This window comes from Protomyctophum parallelum, assembly GCF_964188405.1.
Source record: "Protomyctophum parallelum genome assembly, chromosome: 7".
In the NCBI taxonomy this organism is placed as follows: domain Eukaryota; kingdom Metazoa; phylum Chordata; class Actinopteri; order Myctophiformes; family Myctophidae; genus Protomyctophum; species Protomyctophum parallelum.
Window position 1 is genome coordinate 24981916 of NC_139705.1, and position 27593 is coordinate 25009508.

The 27593-nt window shown below is 42.4% G+C and overlaps 1 protein-coding gene across 1 annotated transcript in view; it reads right to left on the reverse strand.

Moving 5' to 3' along the window:
* Positions 1-422: 422 nt before the first annotated feature.
* The window catches only part of quoa (quattro a), a 34276-nt gene continuing 7105 nt past the window's right edge, over positions 423-27593 (reverse strand). The window contains exons 2-27 of the mRNA XM_083769729.1: positions 21955-22152; positions 20828-21626; positions 19969-20203; positions 19124-19353; positions 18434-18628; positions 17679-17799; positions 16556-16649; positions 16234-16320; positions 15776-15892; positions 14690-14788; positions 14173-14324; positions 13340-13478; positions 11699-11821; positions 10189-10386; positions 9071-9846; positions 7720-8187; positions 6921-7170; positions 6562-6651; positions 6065-6370; positions 5660-5830; positions 5377-5554; positions 4665-4781; positions 4143-4421; positions 3207-3433; positions 2469-2528; positions 423-1893 (exon numbers count right to left, since the gene is read on the reverse strand). Of these exons, the coding sequence (XP_083625855.1) occupies positions 2490-2528; positions 3207-3433; positions 4143-4421; positions 4665-4781; positions 5377-5554; positions 5660-5830; positions 6065-6370; positions 6562-6651; positions 6921-7170; positions 7720-8187; positions 9071-9846; positions 10189-10386; positions 11699-11821; positions 13340-13478; positions 14173-14324; positions 14690-14788; positions 15776-15892; positions 16234-16320; positions 16556-16649; positions 17679-17799; positions 18434-18628; positions 19124-19353; positions 19969-20203; positions 20828-21626; positions 21955-22152 (5688 nt within the window). The 3' untranslated portion in view covers positions 423-1893; positions 2469-2489. The remainder of the gene's footprint in view (positions 1894-2468; positions 2529-3206; positions 3434-4142; positions 4422-4664; positions 4782-5376; positions 5555-5659; positions 5831-6064; positions 6371-6561; positions 6652-6920; positions 7171-7719; positions 8188-9070; positions 9847-10188; positions 10387-11698; positions 11822-13339; positions 13479-14172; positions 14325-14689; positions 14789-15775; positions 15893-16233; positions 16321-16555; positions 16650-17678; positions 17800-18433; positions 18629-19123; positions 19354-19968; positions 20204-20827; positions 21627-21954; positions 22153-27593) is intronic.

Sequence of the window (27593 nt, forward strand, 5' to 3'; positions counted from 1 at the left end):
CTGCTATTTTCAAATGATTTTAATACATTTAAACATTTGAAAACTTGAAATGAGACATTCTGCATAATGAGTACATTTTGATACCAATACTTTTGTACTTTTACTCAAGTACATGTTGAATTTACTTGTAACAGTATTTCTATATTGCAGTATTTATACTTTTACTTAAGTACTGTAAATAGTTTGAGTACTTTTTCCACCACTGGAATCGGTTGATATCGGTATCGGAAATTAGGAGTTGGACAATATCGGGATATCGGTAAAAAAGTCAATAATGCTTTTATGGTCAGAGTGACCTACTCTTGACCCGTCACAAACCTCCTTCCCTAGATGTAATCATAATTATACCAAGTTTGATATGGTTCACACAGTAAAATGCTTAATCTAACTAGTCTTAATCTAACTGTGAGAGTAATCAGAGTATACAACTGCAACCGGATGGAAACATGGTTAGATTCTAAGTTACAAATTGATACATTTACACGGAGGATTTTACTGTGTAGGAGCCATGTACCCGAAAAGATCTCAGAAGGACATACAGATGGCTGGAGTGCAAATATATAGAAGTTCTGGTGCGGGACTCATGAACATGCCTGTGGAAAATACAATCAAGTCCCAGCGTCATCAATCTCCAAAAAAAGGTTGCCGTTACAGATGCTGTGGTTTTACATCCTACAGGCATGCTTGCTTATCATAACAAAATATATTAAACCACAAATAAAAGCAAATAAAGTGTCCATGATCCATTTCAGCCAGGTCGTAATCCTATGCAGGGTCTGTGATATGCTTGGGCTTCACATTTCATCCCAGTCTCCCAGAAATTCTGTTACCTGTGCTAAATCACCAGAGCAGCTTATTAGTCTGATTTTTGGCAGGTGTGCACATCTTAAACTCACCCTCTCTGCCACAAAAAGGCCTTTTGGGTGGGTAGTGGTCTCTCCTTATATCCATGAGTTATTCAAAGAAAGGACTACCGTAGTAATCTCAGTCAGGACAAATAAAGCCATATGAACAAAGAGAAAACTTGCCAAAAAAACAGCAGTGTAAAAATAAAAATAAAAATAATAGCAAATACAAAATCATCTTTGATCCCTGCTTTAAAATAATTGTACAGGAGGTACAGTACAGTGGATCTGACAGTAAAATAAATGTGTTAACTAATTAGATATGCATATATCTAAATCTCTTTAACAAACATGCTCTATACATTTACACACTTAAAATGTTTGTAAATGTGACACAAAATAGACAACTGATTAAGTGGTTCTTACCAAATGTTTCTTCGGTTACTGTATGTAGTGTACGCTGTCTGGTATCTCAAACATACCTTTTATTTTCTTTGTACTGTAAAAAACATTTGAGAATGGTTGCAGGCTCAGTCCATCAGCTGACAGAGTCACATGCAAAGAGATCAATGTTGGGTATGCCAAAGGTTCAGAGGTCTCCGAGAACAAAGCATGTTTTCAGGATGTTGTGGGTTTACTTTGAGTTCACATTTCCTGTCTGCCTCCACAAAAGAGCATATTCTTCCTTGCTGAATAAAATCAGTCTGCTCAAATGAGAGAGAGAGTTGCATCCCTCCACTTATAGCAGGTAATCATTCCTCAGTCCCATCTCTTCTCTTGTTACGGAACCAGACCACATATTCATGTCACTGACTGGCTGGAAACAGCAATTTGAATTCAAACAGTGGCAGTTAAAAATGACCACAGGTCTATGTCAGGTTCTTCCTTTCTCTCCTCCGAGTCACAGCTAGCAGCTGCAGTGAAGTAGATTCCCAAAATAGCCTGTTATAATTGAACGGTTTTGTTTGGATGAAGTGAATCCATCCCTCCATCCTCCAGGAAATGTAGGGTGACCAGTAGACTTCGATAATGCTCAATGGACACTGATCTGAAAGGACATAAATTATACATCAAGCGTATCAGATCCACATACTGCATCATAAAGAGATGAAATTATGCCTTTTCTTACTGTAGGAGCCAAATGGGTATGAAATTAATTTGTGTAACCATGGGTCATTGGGGTGGCGCTGTGCCTGTGGTCTATATAAGCACCAGGTTCACGGGCATGGGTAGGGAGGATTGACTCGGAAGGGCAATGTTTTTTGTCCACTGGTTACCACTGTTTGTGGAATGTTTGGTGTTAACTCATTCATCTGCTTATGGAAAAACTAATAGAAAACGCACATGACTTTAGTAGAGGTGCTGGGTTCAAAAGTGACATCAGAAAAATAGAAAAGAACCCGCACACTCATCTGCTATTCGATCAATAACGTCAATAAAGTATAACATTTGGAGCAGATGAGTGTGCAGCCTTTTCTGCTTAAATGGAAACCCATGGATACCTGACTGTTATGCAAGGTGAAGTAATTCATATATTTTGCATCAAGATCTGGCTGCATCGCATCATTTGGAGCATTGTAGCAGTGTAACATACAGTAAGCTGGAAGCTCCTTTAACACTTACCAATAGCAGAATATCCACACTTTAAACCTCTGTTGATTTTCCAATGACAACGTCATTGCCCTGTTACAAAAAAAGATATCACACATCAGATATTAAAGAAATTATAGACTTAATTATAGAGTTATCATCTGGGAAAATCTGTGTCAAAGCTACAACTTCAGCTTCAGCAATATAACATACATCTTCCTGTATTCAGTACAGATGTTCTTTTGCACATCCAAAATGAGAATTTTTTTCATGGGACCAGGGCTTATTAAAATACATCCAGCATTTGCAATGTGAGAATTTTGGTCTGTATCCATATGTTAATGTTAATGGCGTTTGGAAGATTTAGAACACTTTCCTGGGAGTCTTTGACTCTTTATGTGTGTAATATGTGGTTTTAGATATTAGCAGTGAGCCCAGTGTCTCTGATGTCATGGACACTGGGCTCAATTACTTCGTGGACTACATGTTGTCTCAGTAAGACAGCCCTATCCACAACGAGGAGCAGTTCACCATCACTTCCAGGAAGGAAGTGAGCCCAGTGTCCATGACATCAGAGACACTAGGCTCACTGCTCAAATCTAAAATATGTTAAACCACATATTACACACTCACAGACCCCAGGAAAGTGTTCTAAATTTTCTAAACGTCATTAATACATATATTTTTAGCAAAAAGGGTGAAGTGTCGCTTTAAGAAAGCAGCATTTACTGATGGTGATGGAAGATCTCATTATAATTCTTTAGTTTGTACCTGAGAAGTAGCCAGGCCTGGTGGCTTGGGTGCAATTCTTTTCCTGTTTACCATCGGTGACTCATTTGTCCTCAGGCTAGGTGTTCGACTGAGTGATGGGCGGGGCTTGGACGAATGGGACGCAAATGAGGAGGTGTCAATTACATCTCCACCAATTGCAGAGAGGCAGCTGTGTTCTGAGTTGCCAAAGAGGCTGACATGTTCTCCTGAGGATTCCGTGTTGTCCACTATAAGAAAAACACAAAATGCACAAGACATAAAGCCTTTTTATTATAGAAAACAATTCGATTATTTTAGATTTAGATGCAAATATACACACATAATAAACATAACAAGGAATTAGTATGATACAATTTGGAACAATGCCTTGCAAAATGCACAATTATACAACAGGTCGATCGAGGAAGCAATCTTATTGGTTGAAATAGCCATCTACCCGTGCTTCAAACCAGCATGACAGTCAGCCAGCTGACTGGCTAGTGCATGGGACATATGCGGTCGTATTGGCTAAATCTAGAATTACAAAATCATGAATTTCTATCCAATATATTAGTTACAATGAAATTGAGTTGACATGTTTTTTTAAATGCAACTTCTATAAGCGCAATATTACACTTGAGCGTGTGCTTTACCAAGACTATTGGCACTTCAGCGCTGCTTACGGAAATCGGCTACAGCCTCGTTCCTGCAGCGACGCTGTCGTGCCAATAATCACGGTAAGGTACACCCAGTATTGCTTAATTCTGTCACAGCTGGAGAGAATTGCATATGGATCATGGCTATTTGTGATTGTACAGTATAGAAAATGTCTATTTATAAAGAGTGCTATATACTGTAGGTCTGAATCGATAACGATAGGGTAGAGAAATATTTTCCCAGGACTCCAAAAGGCTAGGGCTGGCAAAGGAAGCCAGAGACAAAGGGGAATAAACTCACTCAGAAGATAGCCATTTGGTTTCTGCTGTTCACAGTTATGATGAAGATGATGGTGATAAAGATGATGGTTGTTCATTTCATTTTCAGTCACTGCCTCAGGGGAGGAACAGCCAATGTGATTGGTTTCCACTCCTTGCGACTGATTTCCAATAGGGGGCAACGAGCCTCGACCCGATGACGAGGATGATTGGCTAAGAGTGGTGGAAGCCGTGCTGCCTGAGCCAATGGAGTGAGGCCGTGGGTATTCTAAACCCCTGTGTGAACAACACGCCACAGGGACTAAAAAAACATAAACAATAGATGTCATGAGATATTAATATGGCAGGTGAATAAGCACAATAGCACAATACCTAGCTGCTGTAAGTAAAATATAGTTAGTTTAGTTACGTTTAGTAAATTAGAGATTTTAGGAAACATCAAGTGCTGTCGGGAGATTTGTATCTCCACCTGAACATATTCATGTAAGAGCAAAAGGACCTAGAACCTTCTTTGGTCTATTGTGTCATTTGTAAAACTACTTACTTCTCCCAGGCAGAGCATAGTTGACGGCACGGTCACAAATGGCAGCTTCACTGGGTTGGATATCCATGAATGGTTTCTTGCCCATTCCCATAAAAACCCTCTCCTGCATGCGCAGCTCTGGAAATATGTAGTAGTAGTTAATAATTCAATGGGTTGATTGGCAAGGTTATTATAGTTTTGTCATGAGTTTTGAATGTATTTCATTTAGACTTCATCAATTTCAGTTAGTTTTAATTAGTTTTTTTTAAGTTGGCATGGTAGTTTAGTCTTATTTTGTGAAAAATAATAGTTTTAGTTTGATTCGTTGTAATGTGGTATGTATTAAATCATTAAAAAAAAAGGTATTCACGGTTAAAATTGGCACAGATAATAAAATGGAAGATGGATTACATAATATACAACCAAAATAAAAGGCTATAGAATACATTGACAATGACTACTTAAATCTACGGACATTTTCTTTATGAATTTAGTTAGTTTTGTAAGCACACAATACCGTTTCAGTTAATTGTCTTTTTTATTTTGATTGATTAACTTGTTAATTCACTCTTGTATTAATCCATTTAACAACTTGCATACAGTATACTGTTGCTGTACTCACAGATACAGTGGTACATTGCTCAGAGACTACAAACATCCTTTTCCGACACATACCATTAATGCCCACAGATAGTGTAACACAAAACACTAAATACATGCTGTACATGTTTACCTCGATTGTGGGCAGCCTGTTCCCACAGGATCCTCTCCAGGTCTGTGGTCCAGGCTTTCTTTGCCTCCATGCTGTATGCTCTCAGAGTGTAAGTATCCTCACTCTTCCTCCTGCGGAACCAGATCTCAAAACTCAGACCGGTGACCCCGGCATTGTGTGTCATCCCAATGTCACATGTCTGCAGAAAGTAGAGAGTGGCGAACAAAATGTTATGGTTCCAGCCGAGTCTTTAATGTTCCCATCGAACACAAAGCATGTTTTTTTTACACTGTGTATAACAAACCTTGAAAGACTGTTTGTAGACGTAAACATCGTTGCCAACGTCAGTTCTCTTGGTTTTGCTGAAGAGAATGAGGTGTTCAAAGAGAAAGATGCGGCGGACACATTTCTTCTTCCTGAAAAATACAGTGAACTCATCCTGGCGAATGAGTTCTCCCTGTTCCTTCAAATTCACCTGGAGGAGAAGAGAAGAGAAGAGAAGAGAAGAGAAGAGAAGAGAAGAGAAGAGAAGAGAAGAGAAGAGAAGAGAAGAGAAGAGAAGAGAAGAGAAGAGAAGAGAAGAGAAGAGAAGAGAAGAGAAGAGAAGAGAAGAGAAGAGAAGAGAAGAGAAGAGAAGAGAGCTTGATTCAATTCATCTCTTGAATTTAAGTTCTCAGTTATTCTGTCCACTCCTTGAAAGCTATCTTACATCACAGTCCCGGATGGCGTCCATGGTGAGGAGATCGTTGCCATGGCGCATCTGAAACCGAACCAGGTCTGCAGCAGCCTGGATCTCAGCCTTCTCCCTCTCCTGGTTCATCATTTCAGAAACACACACACTCGAATCACAAACACTTTGGCCACGTGTACCATCTTGGACCACGTCATGTGTCTTGTGTGAGCTTGTCAGGGCTAACATGTCCAAGAGCAGCAGGCTGTACTTGCTGATCCTCTGTATGGGTCTCAACAGGTAGGATGACAGGTCCATCATATCTCCTAACTCCTGTTGTTTTCTCTAGGAGAGAAAACAATGTGGTTTGTCAAAAGTAGTGCCTTGGATCTTTGTAGTTGGTAGTACAGTACCGCATATGTGAATATTGCATGAACTTCACACTTCTGGTTAGAATTGTAATGCAGATGCATTCACTACATGGCATTTGTTGACAATTAAACACATAACAAGAGGGGGCAAAGGGAGAGGCTGACCTTGAAGATGTCGTGGCGTCGGTGGAGGATCAGGGCGTCTGATTGGGGCTTGTTTTTACTGTAATGAGCATACAGGCCAAAGCTTTCGCTCTGCACAAAGAATCCAGTTCAAAGAAAGATTCAGACAATGCGGCTACCGTAGTACCGACAACTCTCACATAGCATATACAGTATATAATATTTATATTTTTATGTCTGTGTGTATGCATGTGTCCACTTAAGAAGCAAATGGAAACATATGAAGAAAGCAATTATGTGGATTATGGTTATGTACAATATGTGGCCGATCTAAATGGACACCAGTATGGTCCGACTCCTATCTCTCTCTATACTCTATAACACTATCTCTCTATACTCACATGTCTGAGAAAGCAGCGTGCGACCAGTGCAGGCTCTCGCTGACAGGACTCCAGCTCTGGGAGGAAGTAGTGACTGTGGAAGTCATAAAGCTTCTCCAGGTTACCAAAGATAACCCCCCTCTTCCCCCTCAGGTCCTGGGGAATGTCTGGCCTGTCCAGCAGAGGGTGGTAGTGGTTCAGAATGTAGCCCAAGGAGCGGACATACTCCCTCTCTGTGAACACCAACTCCTCCAACACACGCTGTAGCCTCCTGTAAGTACAAGTAAGTACAGAACCATTTTTTATGAGAACAAATCACAGACAGAAACACTACATGTTTGTTGAGGCAAGAGAAACACTTGACTTATATTTACTGCTTTTCTGGCATGCAATGATAGGATGGTTTTGGGATATAGAATAAATAAAACACCACACACACACACAGTCACGCACGCACGCGCACACACACACACACACACACACACACACACACACACACACACACACACACACACACACACACACACACACACACACACACACACACACACACACACACACACACACACACACACACACACACACACATATATATATACAGGAATAGAATAGAATAGATCAGGTGTTGTTGTTGGCTAGACTGTACCTGTGTTACTTCAATGTAAGCTTAGAGACAGATGAAGAAAAATAATGTCACCATCTCACATGGGTAAAGACGTAAAGTAGTGTGTTTCAATCAATTAAGTAGGTTAGACACACACACACACACACACACACACGTGCGTGCACACAGAACGTCACCCATTTATCATAAACTTACAGTGCATTGCTGGTGCTCTCCTCTGCACTGGCCACACACACTGAGCTCTCACATTTGCTGACACCAGGCAGGCTGGAGGTTTTACTGCAGGACATGGCTGCATGACCTCCCGCAGCTCCTACAAAGGACTCCTCCGAGCAGAAGCTCCCGTGGCGGGAGATCTGAAACCTTTGTGCCTCCTGGAGGATCCGACATGACGGCTGGCCGCGATGGGAGCAGGGTGATGACGTTGGAGCCAGCGGCTCTGGCAGAGAGGGTGCTGCCGACCCGGACCCTGCCGCCGCCGGTGACGCTACGACAGTGGAACACGAGGCCTCGCTCACCGACCGGGTGCCCAAACCTCGTCCCCATGGGAACCACTGGCAGCCGACGGTGTGCGACTGAGAGAGAGCAGCGGCATCTCTCTCGCGCCTCGCCCGGTTGTTAACCTCCCTCTTTTTGTTCTCTCTCTCTGTTCTCCTGGGCGACCTGTGAAGAGATGGTCAACGAGCAGCTTTAAAAGACAAATGTGGCACGATATGCCACAAAATATATTTACCTGAAACGTTGGCTTTGTTTGCGACGGGCTGTTAGACTGAAATTGGCACATGTATAAGAAACAGCTTTTAATAAATATGTCATTTATAAGCCGTCATTTGAAGCACTAACCATTATCTAATGACTGGCGCCTTATTGTAAAACACTTTTTAAAACGTACTTATATATATATACTATATATATTTTTTATTACATTTTCTTTATTAAAATGCATTATTATTTGCACTGCTGTCCCCCTGGGCAGACCTTAGTGCACAGCCGTGGACAGAAGAAGCTGTCTTTTACGTAATTTCCGGGTTTTTAGACAGCTGGTGGATGGAAAAGAAGCTCCATCCAGCTGACTGACGCGACGGACAGATTCCCGGAAACGCTCTCCTCCGCGGCAGTCAGCCGCGGAAGTGGAGCTTCTTTTCCATCCACCAGCTGTCTAAAAACTCGGAAATGACGTAAAAGACAGCTTTTTCTGTCTGCGGCTGTGCACTAAGGTCTGCCCAGACGGTATGTGGCACAAATGTTATGCAAAGCTTGGCCAATCAGTGAAGCTGACAGTTTGGATTGGCCAATAAGAGAGCCCAAACACACAAACACACAATTTCTGCCTCTTTCTCAGACAGTTACACATATTCGTGATGTTTTAGGTCTCGGAAACTGTTGGTCTGTCCGAAGCCATTCGGCTTTGCACACCTTAGGGTTATATGTATATGAGACAGAGACACACACACAAGGTTTGAGGCTGTGTGACACACAGACAGACACTCACAAAGATTCAGTGGCGTGAATTATAGTATTGATTATTATAAAATAATAATGTTACCTGTGGGGCGAGTCAGGACTGACCCTGGACCCCTCGGTGGTTCTGACATCATAGCTAGGTAGCATATTCTCCGGTTTGGCAGAATCACAGAAGGCTTCACTTATGGAGTTTGTATTGCTGCTCCCCAGGATTGGCCTTCTCTTCCTCATGTCCACTGTCCCTGTGATGATTCCCTCCCACTGAGGGTGTCTTGGCCCAGGGGTGGACTGCAGTGCCATATTCTGACCACTAGGTGACACCGTCTGACCATCAAGGTCTCCCTCAGCGCTGTGGCTGTCACACCAGGCAGTCTGGTGCTGTTGATCATAGGCCTCGTTCACTTCCTGCATGCTCTCCTGAAGCTGCTGCTTGGCCTCCTGGCACTTCAGCCAGGCAACATTCCAGACCCGCATCCCCCTGGAGCCCCGCAGGGAGCAGGCTTGGGCCTTGACCTCCTGAAATCGCTCGTGGCTGAATTGTAGGAACCGGAGTTCGTAAGCCTGGAGAAGGGTGGGGTCATGATGACCCGTCAGTGGGATGTCAGGAGTGGTAGGTCCCAACTCTGGCACTGGGAGGGTGTTCAGATTATGGTCATGCTGCTGCTGGTACTGCAACGGTTGAGTGTTAAATTGATGGTGTGGGGTTGTGTTATGGTCATGCTCATGGTGTTGGTCTTGTGTGACGTGGGTATGAGGTAGTTGCGTGGTGGCGTTGGTGTTAGGATCTTGTAGTACTCGGTGGGCGTTGGGTTGATTCTGGTCGAGGTACTCTTTGCATTCCATAGCCAGTGCTGTAGCCTAATAGAAGATACAGAGGTAGAGATTACAGCAGTGACCTTGGGCAGTGAAATATGTTTTTTTTGTCCCCTTACATATCTGAAATATTATGTTACTTGTTATGCTGACTAAAAATCTAACGAATGAAAGAGTAAGAAACAACATGAACAGTAAAACAAGAAATGAAATACAGAATGTACCGTGTAGAACGTTGGCAGTCAAAAATAATGGTAACAAATCTAAATCTAGGTTAGAAGCGTACCCTTTTATGTACACTGGTTTCCAGTGAAGGACTACATTTACTCATTGTGGATTAAAGTCTCAAAAACATTTGAGATCTCCCTGGCAAGGACTCCCACCAACCTGCTCACAGAAGTCGCACACGTTGACCATAATCTGCAGCTCCCGGCAGCAGGCTTCCGCCCTGGACAGGAAGTTCCCCAGGTCCGACTTGAAAGTGCGGACCAAGGTCCTGAAGACCTCTGTCTCTGGGTAGGACAATCCATCTGCCTGAAGCCTCTCTGCCTCTGACATTAAAGCCATGGCATGGTGGTTACGGTCCTGAAGGAAGAGAATGTGTATGAGAGAGAGAGAGAGAGAGAGAGAGAGAGAGAGAGAGATTTGCATTTGAGTTCTATTGTAGCCTGGGCAGCATTCCTTTTCAGGTTTATGATCCGGTCGGGAGCGGATGATATCTTATGTCATGTTGTAGTCATTGTTTTGTAGTCATCCGGCCGGAACCCTCAAACCAGAACTGCGTTTCCCTCAAACAGGAAGAATAATACCTAATTACCAATAAAAGCGTCTCGTAGCCTGTGATGAAAATATAATTTCCCTGTGGGATAACAAAGGTTAACAAAGGACGCTAAATAATCTCTAGAAATTAGAGAAACTACGCAGCATCAAGGCTTTTATTGGGAAGGTATTATTCTTCCGGAAAGGAAGTTCTGACTACAACAACATGACGTAACATATCATCCGCTCCCGGCCGGATCACACGGCAATTTAGCAACACAGACCAGGCTTTCCTCCGAGGTGGAAAGCCTGGTGACATGAGGTTAGTTATATTGTGAGTTAGAGTCAGACTCTTTTTTCAGTGATTGGTTGATGCTACTGAGTTAGACTAATATAATATGAGGGAAGGTTAATTTATCTTAGAATACAATAATAAGTTTGTCTCATGGTACAAATGTAAGTTTATGAAGTATGCTTACATGAACTAAGTGGGAAGCCCTTCTTTCACACTATACTTCTCTTTCCATCTTAAAGCTGCAATCCATGACTTTTATTTTAACCAATCTCTATGGTTAGGTATAGTAACACAACATAACTAACACAACTGCATTGGTTGTACATGGTCTCCCTTGTTTCTTCTGTTGTCAGATAGGACGGACCACCCACTGGTTGACAAGAGGTACTGCATGAAGCTCAAATAATATCCCGTCTTATGCTTGAAATATATATCATGTCTGATGTCTGCAATATATATAGATGCATATGATGTCTGTGTACTGTGTGTATGTATTTCATGTATATCTGTATTTAAACATTGAATGTATTACTGGTATTTTTAATGTATATACTTTTAGCAGAAGTTCTCGACTCGGAAGTTCTCGGAAGTTCTAACTTCACCTGCACAATATTAACATGTATGTATCTTTCTTCTGTTTTACATTTTGTATGTGCTAATAAATAAAACCTAAACCTAAAATCCAAACAAGCTCTGTTAATAGTTTAACAGTAGAATTTTCGGTGCTCGGACAAGAGATCCTGGTTCATATCCTTGGTAGGACATTGCGGACTTAAACAGTTAAACAGACATACAATACAGGGACTCATATTACAGCTACAATTCAACACAAAAGAGACTCACATTGGCTTCAATGAGGAAGGCAGTGAAGCTGTTCAGTGTCTGTTCCACTCTGGATTTGGAGTCCTCGACTTCTGCAGCCTCCAGCAGGTGGCGCTGTCCCTCCGCATCAAACCACTCCTTGATCTTTCAGCAATAGGATGGCATTTTTTTTAATGATTGAATACTTTGTTTGCAATAATTAGTACAGACAGAGGTACAATTTACAATGGTGGTTAAAAGGATAACACAAAAAGCCATAGGAGCTTGTAACCATCAAGTGTGGTCCTGAAGATGTACTTTATGTACTTTATGTAGACTTAACTAGAATCTTTGTTGCAATTGCAACTGCAGACACATCTGGATTTCAGAGCTAGATAATAAAACCTGATTTGTTTTTCATTTTCCCCCCAGTATAAGTAAAACAGTTTTGTCATAAGCACTTCAAATAGACTACCTAGATAAGACAATAACTAGAAGCACAATGTACTCTAAAAAGATGGCTGTTATGAAAACATTTTAAATGTTCAGTCATGAGTCAGTCAGTGGATCAACACCAGCTGATAACATGGCCTAAATCATCACGGTGTTTTGCCATGTCCAGAGTCTCAACACAACCATCTATTGTGATATTTTACAGCACTGTGTGCTTCAGTATGTTGACAAGTTTCATGGAGATGCTAATTTTCCTTTCCAGCTCGATTTGGCACCTGCCCACAGTGCCAAAACTACTAGTAACTGGTGTACTGACCATGGTATTACTGTGCTTAACTGTCCAGCCAACTGGCCTGACCCCCACAGAGAATCTTGGTTGTATTGTCAAGAGGAAGGTGTGAGACATAAGACTGAACAATACAAATTAATTTACGGCTGTTATCAAAGCAAACCTGGGCTTCCATAACACCTCAACAGTGCCACAGGCTGATCACCTCCATGCCACACCCCATTGATGAAATCATTTGTTCAAAAGTAGCCCAGACCAAGTAGTAACTGCATACATTAATATACTTTTCAGATGGTCGACATTTCTTGTTTAAAAAAACATTTCTTTAGTGGTCTCGTAAAATATTCTAATTCACTGAGATAGGATTTTCTTTTTTCATGAGCTGTACGCCATAATCATCAATATTAAAACAATAAAAGGCTTGACTTATTTCAGTTGTTGTGTAATGAATCTAAAATATATGAAAGTTTATTTATTTTTATTACATTATGGCAAATAATGAACTTTTTCAGATTATTCTAATTCGTTGGGATGGACCTGTAGAAGGCAAAAAAGTCAAAATTTCATCATGCTTTATGTAGCATGTGACATGTCCATCTAGGGCTATCCATCTAGGGCCATCATGATGCTGAATCCATTCCAAGCATTAGTTTTGCACAAAAAACAAGCCATTGGCTAAAACGGCCATAGCCGTCATCACAAATGTGATGATGGCCGTTTTAGAGTGTTTTTTGTGTCACATATTATGCCAATTATGAAAATTGCTCATCATATGCAAGTTAGCATTCTGCAATTTCTACATGCTGGGGATCCATACTCAACATTTCTAACATAAAACCTTGGTGTACTCAACATGTCCAGGTTCACAATGGGGCTCTATGGGCTGGCAAGTAGACTAGTCTGGCATTACAAGTGCTCAGGTAAAGGCTTTTTGCCAGTACCTGTGTGAAGTGTCCCTCCATCTCTCTCAGGCGGAGCAGGTACTCCAGGTGTTCCTGTGCCACGTTGGACCTCTGCACCAGGAAGTGAGCCTGCTCCTCTACATGGTTGTACAGACTGGTCACCGAGTCCACTGCATTGCTGCAAGGTAAGGAGAAAGCATATTCAATAGTCCATGAGTTTGGTTGGATTGAAGATCAAGATCAAGACAGTTTGTTCTCAGGCTGAGTGTGAATCATTATATCATGCACGATACTGTATTCAATGGTATACTATACTGGACAAGCTGATGTCCAGGCACCAAGGGTTACATGAAGCCTTGTACTTTCGGAGGTAGTCCTGTTGCACAAAATCTTTCACAACTCAATGTGAAATCAGTCCAACAGTGTCATTGCTTGACACTTGCTTTGGCAATTTGGCACATGTTTTCTCATGCCAATAAAGATCCTTTGGATTGAACTGAATTTAAATAGATTGTTTGTTTTGATGGGGTTTTTTTTACATTTATTTAAAAGATTTCAAAGTTAGTGAAAATAGCTACAAATAGCTAATATCTACAAGCTCACAATCCAAGGAATAAAGTTTGGGAAGCAACGCCATAGTCCTGTTTGTTCATAGTCCTGTAAATTGTCTAGTTGCGATTATGTTCTAAATACAGCAACAATACACAGTCAAATCATCGATGTTAATGTAACCGAGTGTACTGAGAGTGCACAATCATGTAACCAAAATGGTTACATTTTAAGAGTTGCTGAGGATTTTACCATCTACAGAGATACATTCCTTGTGTGAACACCATACTTGGCAATGGGTTCTGCACCGTGGGGGTGTTTACCTGAAGTCCTCACAGTGGGGGTATTTCATGTCACTCTCCCTCCTCAGCCTGGCCAGATTGGCCCCGCCTTCTCTTTGCAAGCCAACCAATCGGCTGTCCTGCAGAACGTCCCTCATCAGAGTTCTCTGATCCATTATGCACTGCTTTACATTCTATTAAAGGTAGACAGAAACACACTGGTTGTAACATAACATTGAGCACTAGTGAAAGTTTGTATTAACGTTTTTGCACTCACCAACACAAACTACTACCGTACAGAATCTATTATCAAGCTAATTAGCCCTTCACTAAATCCCACCCCAAAAAGCGATTGTCCAATGCCAATCCAAATAGTTTAGCAACGGTTGCTATGCAGGTCAAGCTTTCTTCATTGCTAACGTGCCTATTGGACAAGGATGGGTTGGGGAGGGACTTAGTGAAGGGCTAATTGGATTGGATACGCAAAGTTCTACAAGCAGTATATTGCACAATTGTGTATTGTGTAAAATGCTAAAAATGTATTTATAAAGATTGGTACCGGTACAGTGTCAATCTTCTGGGTCTCCTCCAACTTCCTGATGGCTTTCTGTAGCAGGGCAGCAGCCTCATGCAGGTCAGACACAAAGGGGTGAAGTTTCTAAAGAATAGAATATTTTACAGATGTTAAATATATGTATGCACAGATACTGTAAAACTTTGTAAAGCAAAGAATATATATTATTGTTTAATTCAAAAAACGGTTGCTGTTGTTTTTTCCATTTTCCCCCCAATTTAGTCAATCCCCTGTGGTCACTGACAACCCCTACTTGTTGGTCTTTGGGGAGGGTTGTAGACAACCATGTCTCATTCAATACACATGGAGTCACCAGTCACTTCTTTTCACATAAGAGTGAGACGTTTCACAAGAAGGGTTTGACGTGTGCAGAGGAACACGGTATTCCTTCCTGTTCTGCTCCCTGCTAAACAGCTGTCCCGACCAACCTGTAAGAGTCGCTAGTGCAGCGACAGAGATCGCCCTCTCCTGCCGACTTCCCACTTCAAAACACGTTTGCTTGAGTGCTCAGCCAAGCTGGGTGACTGTGGAAGAATCTGTGGAGTCTTAATAACATATCCGGCTTAATTAAGTGTCCGGGTAGCTCAGTCGGTAGAGCTCTTGCCTTCGTACCACAAGTTCATGGGTTCGATCCCGGGCACCACCAACTCAGCGGATGAGTAGAACGGCTTGGTGCAGCAAGTCGTGCGGGAAGTATTGGGAGCTGATGGTAGGTGTGGCGCTCCACCTCAGCAAACCATCTCCCAGGGGTCTAGCGCATTGTAACGGGGTTAAACTCCTGCATGTTACCGGCTGATAGGGCATTCACTTCTAGTCGTTTTTACTAGTTGTCTAGTTTACCTGTGTACATTGGTGACTATACTGTAACTATAATCTACCTGATCCTGAGGCCTGCAAAAAATAAATAAAAATTAAAAATCTTATCAACTAGTCAACTAGTACGAACAAGGTCGACTACTGGATTTACTAGTCGACTAGTTGAATAGTCAATTGATACCGACAATAAGCCACTCCCGACCTACTTCTTCTAATAAAATAAAATAAACTTTACACAGTTAATGAGGTACCCACCTGGTGCAGGTCCAGCCAATCACGGTGGCTGTAGGGAAGTGTTCCATCCAAACCCGAAGTCAGCTGGTTTGCTTCCACCATCTTGTGCAAGGCCTTCACTGAAGTCACTATTTCAGTCTGTTTCACAACACATGACAGAGTAACATCAGCAACTTTACACAACTACACAATATGTTTGAACTTCAAAGTAATTATACTGCCATTCAGATACGGTAATTACAGCTGTGACTAAATGCTGTCATCTGTGCTGACACGTAATTTCGTGAAATGGTCATACATTGTGGCCTTAATTAAATTACACAACTATAAATGCAAAATGTAACACAATGCACAATAATATAAGTTATACAGAATTGTTGTGTCTTCTTACACAGCAATTACAAAAAAAAAAAAAAAAAGGTAAAAGTGGGCAACACACTGTCCTTTTAAAAAATGCCAAACTACAGTATAAGTCTGACCTGTATGCCCGGACATCTGTCCGGTCGATGGCTGATGTCCTTCTCTCCCAACACCACCATATGGTGTACCACTTGGGGTGTCTGCTCCTGAAACAAAGACACAGGCTGTTTAATTCACTGATGAAATTCATTCAGTAAATGGAGCTCATACAATCAGTGGTACAATAGAGGAAGAAATTGATATAGGTGTTAGTCACTTGATGAAGACAAGACATTATGCTTTGAAATCTAGCCAGGCAAAAACAATCAATCAATCAACAAAATTCGTCTCTGGACTGCAGCAATAGTGCTGATAAAAGGAGGTTTGTGTCCAGTACAGTACCTGCAGCATCGTCAAGGCTTTAAAGAAGTATGGTGGTGGTGGGATCTTCCTCGTGTCAACTACAACTGTCATTCCAAGCTCTCTGGTCTCTCTCCTACATATACAGATACAGTGAATTTAAAAAAAAAATCACACCTTTGTGAAGTGAGGGGCACTCTTATCATCATACATCATCTCATTCCGGCCAATCACAATTTGCATCCTCACTTTTGTCTTCAATGTTTACACAATGTTTGTGTTTGTACAAACACTCAAAACTGGCCATTCATTGTTCAATGTTCACAATACATTGGTATCCATACAGTACACAACTACAATCATATTCTTTTTTTTTAATATATTTTTTTATCCCACGATTTTGTAACCCATTTTTCACCCCTGTGTCAATCATCTAATGTGATCCTGGGCTCTACACACCCTCCGCCAACCTGGGGAGAGCAACGGACTTAACTCATGCTTCCTTCATGCTTGAGTGTCCAAGTTGCTCCTTTACACCTGACAGGGGGGAGTTTCCCTGGTTGGACGTAGCGCGTGGAAGGAACACGTTATTCCAACCAGTTCCTTTCCCCTCCATCAGGCGCCCCGGCTGGCCAGGGGGAGGCAGTTTAGAGACCAGGATTACTGCATGTTTTTGTGAGGGTATCTACCCTAGGGGACACGTGGAGAACATGCAAACTCCACACAGAAAGGCCCTTTCGCCAACCCCGCCTTCGGGTATGGGCACTGATGACGCAGAGGAGGAAACACGCTGCCAGCACCCACAGCGCCCCGAGCGGGAATCAAACCCAGGACCTTCTAGCTGTGAGGCGACAGCACTACCAACTGTGCCACCGTGCCCCTACAATCATATTCTTGTAAAGGAAAACAATTTGTTTGCTTTTTCACATAAGTAGGTGAGTACGTGGCTTATTGTCGGTATTGGCCGAGGTCAAGTGTGTCTCTCCCAGGCACAGCATCCTATTTTTCATGTGCTAGAGTACAGTACCAACTTAGCTCTCCAGACACAAGTGCATGCTTGTTCACATAACCAAATGACAGAGCTTTTTCTGTGATTCATTGATTAATTGAATTAAGTTAATAGGCAGAGCAAGACTAAAAACATCCAAAATATGTTTCTACTTACCTAATGATAGAGTGGAAGTACAGCAGTGTTTGGCTGAGTTCATGGTTAGTTACAAATGACCTCCATCCCTGGTGGTCTCCATAGACCTCAACTACTGCCCTTCCTGTTCTGTCTCTGCCTCCTAAAGGTGATGGAGAGGGGGAGAAAAAGTTACATTACAGGAGATAAATATCAAGAGAATATCTAGATATGAACAATGATGCCGTCAGTGAAGAACTTCATAGACATCACCAGCGACCAGCGTTCTTCCTTGACCTCCAAGGGATGGAGGGAGAGAGGGAGAAATGTCATATTGTAACTTTCTCTTGAGGTAATAACTGCCACGTAGGACATTTAGTGAATTTAGTGGTAACAACTTATAATAAGGTGCTTGCGATAAGCATTCATTTACGGTTAAAACAGCCCTTATAAGTCCTGATAAGATGCTTATTTGGTTAATAATACTAGAATGAGCGTATGAGCCTAAGAACTTTAATAAAAGCCTTATGAGTTTCTTAAAGTTGTTTATTATAGAGCACCGAAGTCTGACGTAAATTTTACACATCCTACCTGGGTCGTGTTTTTTTCCCCCATTCTGAGTCCCCATACTCATAGACTTTTTTATATCGTGTCAAATAAGAACTGTGTTCCAAAAATACACAAATGATCCCGGCAGTTTCACTCGTTTGGATATGAAGAATCAACTGGCCAAATTAGTTACATTTTCGCCAACATGTCCGGTACGTTTTCTTATTTAATAAACCAAATTTGCCAACCTGTGAGACATGCTATTCCCAGGTAGAGGGGGTGAGTTCCAATATCTGGGCATGCCAGTGGCAGATAGTCTGGTCTGGGTAGAATCAATTCAGGTTGGAGTGTTGTCTGGTTCTCTGTTGTTGGAGCTGGATAGGTTTGTTCCTTGTTCTCTGTCACTTGTGCATTCCCACTGACAGCTTTTTCTGGCTCGTTGACTTCATGAGAAACAGGATGGGCTATAGTGTGATGGTAAAATTGATAAGATCCGTTAATGCTGACTACTTTGAGCGCTAGTCTGCTCTGCTCTGTTCATATTTGTGTTGCTCCTTCAGTTTGTCTACCTTTGAGTTAGATAAACTGAAGGAGAAACACAAAGATGAACAGAGCAGACTAGAATAGAACCCAACAGAATCCAATAGTACCGTATATGGCCTCAGCTCAAGTATTGAACAGGCGAATAAACTGAGACAAAGGTATACAATGGTTTCAATGAGAAAAAAATATATATATATCACACCCACCATGTGAAGTGAGGGGCGCTCTTATCATCTATTTGCTCAGACACTATGACGTAATATTGTCCATTCATTGTCAATGGGAATTTAATGTTTGTTGACACGCACCAAAAGTTAGACACAGGAGGGGCTAGTGCCCCTCAAAAACACAAATAAAACCAATACAACAAACTGACAACTTCCATAAAAACATACCTTTATTGAATATCTTCCTTCTGTTGATCTGGGGTGACACCAGCCTAAAGGCAGTGGTGTTTTTACATTTGACCACATGTAGCCTGGGCACCTCCTCTGTACTAGAGACAGTGTTGTCTATCTTTCGAACATTTTGACCGTGTACTACGACAACCTCACACTTCTCTGAGGTATCCACAACTGTGGTGGACAGCGATGAACATCTTCTGTCCACTTCTGTGGCTTCAGGTCTGTTTTGTGACAACCCACGAGGTCTAGCAATGTTGACATGAACCTCTGCGGAATCACTGTTATTTTCCAATACTTTACAAATGCTTGAATTCATCCCTGTAGGGTTCAATCTGTTTAGCAATATTCTATGAGGATTAACAATGTTTGCATTTGTCTCTGAAAGGCTGCTTGCATTCGGCGGTAATACACAAGGCTTAAAAGAGTTCATGTCTATCCGTTTGGGATCATTTGAGCTCAACAAAACTCTTTGGGATGTTGTAGGGTTAATATTTCTTCCAAAACCTACATTTGTCTCGTGTTTTGTCTCAACCTCCTGATAATGCACAACACCAGGAGGTATGTTATAGGAGTGAGTATCCCTGGATTCCCAACATGGTGCTGTTTTCCTTTCATCCAAACGCCAAGGATGAGGGTCAACTGTCAGGTCCGTTTTTCCATCACATCTCAATGCATTTGAGTCAATACAAACAGCAGCATTATCACCTCCAGGTGTCCAACATGGTACAGAGTTCCTCTCCCCTGACTCGTTACAGACAACACCACAGGCAGGGGGAGTTGTCTGGTTCTGAATCCCAGGATCACAGCACCCACCCTGGGCATTATACCATGGATACCCTCTCCTCTCGTTCTCTGGTGGCAACTGCCTCCCCTCACACGATGAGTTAAAATCATACCCATCCTCGTCCAAAACGGGGAGTGTGTAGAAAGAGTGGGGCTCTTTCTCCCTCCCAATGGCCACAGGGTTTTCTATGGCAGCCTGATAGGAGTCTCTGTATCTGCACCTAAGCTCCTGAGCTCGGGAGACCTTCCCACCCTGTCTCCTTGTCATACATGGAGTACAAGGTTCCTCTGAGAAGCGTAAGGTTCGGACACAGTGAGACGGTTCGCTGTGGCTGGCAGGAGAGTGGGAATGCAGGCGATGGTGGGGATCCTGTTGATAGGAATGGTCGAGGACCGGTGGGGGTCCGGCTTCACTTTGCATGTTTTGTTTAAATAACATGGCGGGACCTGATTGGGGGAGGGTGTGTGTTTTAGTATGTGGCTGTGTTTGTGTTTGTGAATATGTTGGAGTTTGCTGTAGCAAGTGCGGCCGTGCTTGCGTGCATGTCGCTTGCGTGCATGTCACCGTTTGTGACTGCATTATTTGTGCATGAGGATGTATCCGTGTTTGGGTCGGTGACTGCGGATCGTACATTTGTGCTTGATTTTGTTGCTGTTGTGCTTGTTGCGCCAGTGCACGAGCTCCACCAAAAAGCATAGCTGCCTGTAGTATATCAATGTACTCCCCTTCTTCAATGTTTATGCTGCAGAGCCTGTCTGCTGAATGATTTGTATTTGAACCGAGTAGGTTTGTGTCTTGCTTTGAATCTACACTTCCAAGTGTACTTTCGCTTTTATCTGTGCCTACAGATTTATTTGTATTTTCCCTAATACTTGTAGTTGAATCTACACTTTGGTTAGCTTTGGCTGTACCTGTACCAGGACAGCGACTGTCCCAGGTATTAGGAGACACCCAGCCAATCGGCTTTGACTCAGTGTCATTCACTTTAAGCAGTCTAGATGAAGCAGCAGTGCTACTTTCCACAAGGCAGAGTGACACAGCGATGCCATGCTTTGCTGGACATATCCTGGTCTCCACTGAGAATGCACAGGGATGTGGACTACGTTCTGTTGCCGATTCCTGCTTGGCTGTTGGCAGAGAACACAGGATAGTTGTAGGAGGACGACACTGATTAGACGGGGATTCCTTTGCGGATAAAAGATGTAGTGAAGGATTTGTCTGAGAATTCTGAGCAGCAGCCACCGCAGGAGAGAACGAAGAATGAGACAGAGGAAGAGGTCGAGGTAGAGGTGTAAGGCGGGCCGAGGCCATAATAGTCTCGGTTCGCTGCGGCACCTCCACAAACTCAGGCACAGCCACCCATTCCCATGGTAACCTTATCACACCCTGCTCTGTGGCGAGCAGGCACTGGCTGAGAGGCGTTCCATGGCGGTCCCGATTGATCTCCTCCAGCCAATCAGAAGTGAATATGCAAGGGTAGCAAGTTTCTGCAATGGGGGTTTCCTCAACCACTTTCACCCTAAGCCCCTCCTCTTCTAGCAGGCTGCAGACCACGATGCGAGTTGATTGACTGCAGAACGGCACCACCTGCAGGAAGAAGTCGCCAGGGCGGAGCAGCAGGGAGTTGATTGGAGCGAGGTGGATGACAATTTGGTCTCGCAGACACAGTGGCCAGCCCTCACAGAGGAAGACCACATCAGAGAACTGTGCCTGAAACCATGGAGAGGATATGATTTAATAAGGAATAGTTTTAATTACTGTAGTTTTAATTACTGTACATTATGTTGATCCTGTGATCCATAAAATCAGCTAAATTCTTCAGCATTTAGTATCTATTTAACTAAGTGTGTGTGTGTGTGTGTGTGTGTGTGTGTGTGTGTGTGTGTGTGTGTGTGTGTGTGTGTGTGTGTGTGCGCGCGCGTGTGCGCGCATGCGTGCGTGCGTGCGTGCATGTGTGTCTGTGTGGTATGTACAGTCTGTATATAAAATCTGTGCATGCATGTTTGTCTACACAACAACACAAAGATGACCCACTCACACATGCGGCTTGCTGCACGCTCTCCAAAATGTGCTTGGCTGGGACCAGGAAGTCCAACAAGCACCGGAGGGCGTCACCTTGGTAACGACCCTCAATGACCTGGAAAAGCTGGCCGAGGACTACAGGGGCGGTGGCCTCAAAGGGCGGATAGAGGGCCGACAGAATGTTCTGAATCAACCCCTCCACGGAATCAGGGTTCTGGAGAAACAAGGGAGGAAGTGGTTTAAGGAACAACAGGTGAAAGGTAGTTGATGTCGTGTCGGGTGGTCTTTTTTTGGTCTTTCTGTTTATTTAAACCCTGGTGGCACACACTAGAGACTTGACATCAAAACCCTTCAGCCCCACCCCTCTCTCACAGGCTCACAGCACACAACCCTCATCCTCCACACCATCAGCAGCTGAACATTAGCAAAACAAACTCAAACACTCTGATCTCCCTCTTTAAACATAAGTTCAGTCAGTCTGCCAGTAAACAGACTTTGGTGTGTTGTGTTGTCTGGTCTGGTCTCAAGGCTAGCTCCTAGGCCTCATCGGGGTTTATGGTTTCACATTCTCTTTGACCCGAACCCGTGGCCCACCACCCACTTTTAGGCCCTGCTTTATTTAGACCAACGAAGGCCACACTGGCAGACCCAGGGGTTAATGTATATGTAGTTGCATGTTTGAGGCACCGTGGGGAGATTTGTGGCAGTGGGATGGAAGAAGAAGAGTGAATGTGGGGTCGTGGTACGAATGTGGCAGCTACATCTCAGCTATGTGTTATGAGTTATGACCCATGAGAAGGATTCATGTCAGTGCACAGGTTACAAATAACAGGACTAAACAAAAATGTTTCTTGTGTGTAATGTTAATATATTTTAGATTCATATAGACAAAGGAAAAACACATTTGGAAAAATAGAGAAGACAATTAAGCCATGGACAATATTTTTGTCATTGGGAACATTTACGTTAAATAAATGTTCCCAATGACAGTAAATAATGGCTCCATATCAATTCACGGCACAACACTAAGGAGTTTACAAAAATGAATGACCCAGGTGGAGAACTGTAGTGAGTCACAGGCTCACAGCTACAGTATACAGATGGAGGTAGCCTACATTAGATAGCGGTGTAGGAATATAAGAGAATAAGAAAATAGAAGGGTGAATCTGGGTGTGTTCAATCTGGTCCCCCAGACTACCTTTGGCTCAAACACTGCTGTCTGTCTTTCATCTGTTTGTTCTGCACCTGTCAGGGGGAGGAATGCAGCCCTCTTAGTCTTTGGAACGATGTCAAGGTTTATTCTGCAAACTCTCGATGTCCATCTTTGTTTGACTGAGTTCTTATATTCTCTCAAACATACTGAATATTATTTTAGCTTAATTCACAAGATCCTGATGGGTCTTAATATAAAGTGGGCTATGAATAATTTTTTACCTTTGCATACTCCTGTATCGTATATCTGTGTATATGTCTATATTCTAATTTATCTTTCTCTCAAGCTATATTTCAAGTTTCAGCCTCATCTGCCTCACCACCAAAATTAAGATTTATTTTACATAAAAGTGGTCTTCTTACTGTATCTGTCTTTCTGTGTCACATTCATCTGTCTGTCTCTTTATTCTTTCATTTACACTCAAGCTACATTTCAGATCAAAGTTCTCCATCGCATTTGTTTCACCCCAATGTGGCACTGAGCAAACTGGGTCCACCTAAATTACCTGCCATTGCACACATGGACGCACAAGCATGAGGTACAGCTATGACAGTATACAAGACAAGTAGGCCATACATGGCAAGTACTGCTTCTAACTAATGTCTATTACAACTGCTGTTCTAAATCCTTTAGACCTGTTACTGACCTAATACCAACCTTGAAATGTACCTTAGTTACGTCACCATCAACAGCCAATAAGGGACCACCATTCTTACCCCAACATACACACATACATACACATACATACATACATACATACATACACATACATACATACATACATACATACATACATACATACATACATACATACACATACATACATACATACACATACATACATACATACATACACATACATACATACATACACATAAATACATACACATACATACATACACATACATTTTTTTAAATGCTAAACTTTGTGCTTTTAATCGTGTAAGGTTATCTTTTTCTGTATTTTACCTGTAGCACTTTGAGATTCCGAGGAATGTAAAGTGCATTATAAATAAAATCCATTATTATTATTATTATTATACATACTGTACATACATACCCAGCATATCACCAAACGTACATTAGTTACGTCATCAAGAATGGTGGTCCCTTCATCAATAGGAGAAGAGGCAGATATCTCCCCTTGTGTGTATTGTACGTATATTGTTTTGTTTTTGTTGTATGTATTGTCAATTGTCAATAGTCGTTTTGTTTAAATGTATGTTTGATTCAAATTCAATAAAAAGTAAAAAGAAAAGAAAAAATAATGGTGGTCCCTGATTGGCCGATCAACCGATTACAGTACTTGCGCACTCTGCTTGCGCAAGTAAAAACACAGTGTTATTGTTATCATGGATCTTCCATTGTTCAGCCTCATGACCAACCCATGAAACATTAGACTCTCCAGCCAGGTCAAATCCCACGCAATTACATCATTTCCAGACAGTTTTCCAGTCCACACCTCACTGAAACATTGCAATGTGGTGATAAATAGGGAGAGGACGGACACAGAGGACAATATTGATGAAGACGATGACTGTGTATAACACCTAACACTTGCTCAAGACTAAAATAGTGTGCTGTCAATAAAAGGCTGGCTTTGTGTGTGTGTGTGTGTGTGTGTGTGTGTGTGTGTGTGTGTGTGTGTGTGTGTGCGTGCACGTGCGTGTTGTCTGTTGGGGGGGCAATAAAACCGTGGAAATCCCAAGTATTTTAATGACCTGTAAGTGACCTGAAAACACATTCATGGGATGGGTCTTCTGGCAGGACTGAATTACTGATACATTTATAAATGAACAAATGCACAAAGACTGGAAGGCCAAACCAGCTAACGCCTTAATGCTCAGTGCTCACATAATAATGACAGTGAGATTTAAAGCACAAACGTAAAACGCCACTGACATGGTGAGCTGCATGAGTCAGCAGCATGACTATGCAAGGTTATGACTATGAGCAATTGCTCATCCGTGTTTATGTGAGCATGCACAAATTAGCATTAGCATGTGTCTTTATATTATGCTGGTTGGCTAGCATGTTTCCTTCTTGCAGTAATTAATATGCATAACGATGCATGGTGTGTGTGTGTGTGTGTGTGTGTGTGTGTGTGTGTGTGTGTGTGTGTGTGTGTGTGTGTGTGTGTGTGTGTGTGTGTGTGTGTGTGTGTGTGTGCGTGCGTGCGTGCGTGCGTGCGTGCGTGCGTGCGTGCGTGCGTGTACAGCCACACACTTGCACACATCCCAGGCTGCTCTGAATACTTAATATGCTGACTGGCAGGGCGCAAATGCTTAGTGGTCCAAAAGTCCAAGGATGACTTTATTTTCCCAGAGGGAAAAGTACAGTAACAGCAGGGCACATAAATAAAAAATAATGCAATACAGACGAAAATTCAATACAGCATAGCCTGGAGTGAATTACAATAATTTCATTCGCACCAAGCCCCCAGAGCGGCTGGCCAGCACTGAAGCCCAGAGCCCTACTGGCCAAAGCTGGAACTGCAGGCGGACGAAATACATGCACGAGCAAGAGAGGGTCGCGCCGCTGGGTCTTTGTGAGGGGTGGGCGATAATATGGTGATAAATATCCTATCGTGCACGTTTTATGATTTGCAGTTATATACCTTCATTTATACTTTTTATACTATACGGTTTCGTTAGCCAAGATTAAGAAGTATTTTGGTCAGAATGCTCTTTTAGTTATTGTTACCTTGTAGGTGGTTGTACTGTTAAGTAACTTGAACAATAACTCTAAAAATAAAATAAAACTATCGTGATAATAACATCCACCCCTAGTCTTTGCTTTGTAAACGCGCGAGATGACGTAACGTTGAGGTACCACAGAGGAGTGCGTGAGCCTGAGGAACTCTCATAGGGGAGTACCAATTATACCAATTATATTGAGCCAACACTAACAGTACTTCCGTCAGACTTCCGGGTGCTTTAAAACGCCACTGACCAACTTCTATTGAAATGAATAGCTGGGGTCAGGGCTGTCCGCTCTCTAGTTTATATATAACTCTATGATTTGCACGTGCAAAAGGCAACTACGTATGATGAGATGCATTCATTTCACACAGACACTCACACACAAGCTGCAACATGCAGAGCTTGCATTAGGAACAGCTGCATAAGATATGGTATACAGTACTATGTCAACCCATTTCTATTTTCTAATATAGACTCCATCAACTAATGACCCTCTGGCAAGGGAATTCATTTTTTATCTCTGTGTTAAAAATAAGTACATCATACAGGTACATCATAGATGTACCTGTATAGGTTTGTTGAGTATTTGGACTGATCTATGGGCTACAAGCCAGAAGTTGTGCAACCCCCTAGCACCTAATAGTATTCAGTGCATGCGGATCTTGTACAAGCAGATCTCCCTAGTACCCGGAATAACCAGGCTGGCATCCAGTTGCTGTGTATTCACACTGCTCTATATAAACACGGATCTCTCTTTCACTCAGCCACTGAAATAAATGGCTATGCTCACATTACTAGATAGGATGTCCCGCAGCGGTAGTCAAGACATTTTAAATGTCTCGGTCTGTCGAATACCATTTGCTAGGCTAGGCATCGTTCATTCCAGGAATAAGACTCAAACACTGGGAATAACTGGAAATAATATATCATCATCATTTACGCTCTGAGGTGAATGCTTATCAACACACTCGGACGTAGTGCATTTGGGAACTCCTTATATGGTTATGACTGAGTCATGGATGGTGACATGAGCATGACGTCAGGGGCCCGCCCGCCGGCCTAAGTCAATTTTAATATATAGGATTACACTTTGGAACGATGCAAGTCGGGAACGATGTAAGATGGGAATGCCCCACCCAGTTATGCAATACCTGTTTTACCTGTTTGTCTGTGTCCCCTTCATGCTCATGTTTGGAGAAATCTGTATCTGTCTGTCTGTATCTATTTATGCCCATATATGGAGTTTAATGTGACGCATGCCCAAATATGGAGTCCAGGCCAGTCTATGACGTCGCTCACGTCAGTATGATGATAAGGGGATATCCATGTTGTTCACTGCTGCAGGCAAGACACAAAATGAACATATAAGAATAAAGTCTGCACAGGCAGCTGCTGCACCGAATACATTAATATGCAAACAATGTTTCGGCCAATATGTGGTACTTTCATATATAACTAATATATGAAAGTATGAAAACATAGGAGCCCCAAATAATAGCAATTATGGTAGTTAAATACAGCAGTCTTAATCACCACCCGACCCATGCACCAACACTGAGAAGAGCCATGAGGCTATATGTCTTCATTTCTCATCCTTTCTTTCCTATAAACTCATGTCTGAGATTGTGGAATGCAATAATCATGACCGATGATATTCGGCATAGCATCAAAGATTCTGTACACACTGATAATACCTCTGAATCAGCATACAATTAAGTACATTTCCTGCATTTTTGTAAT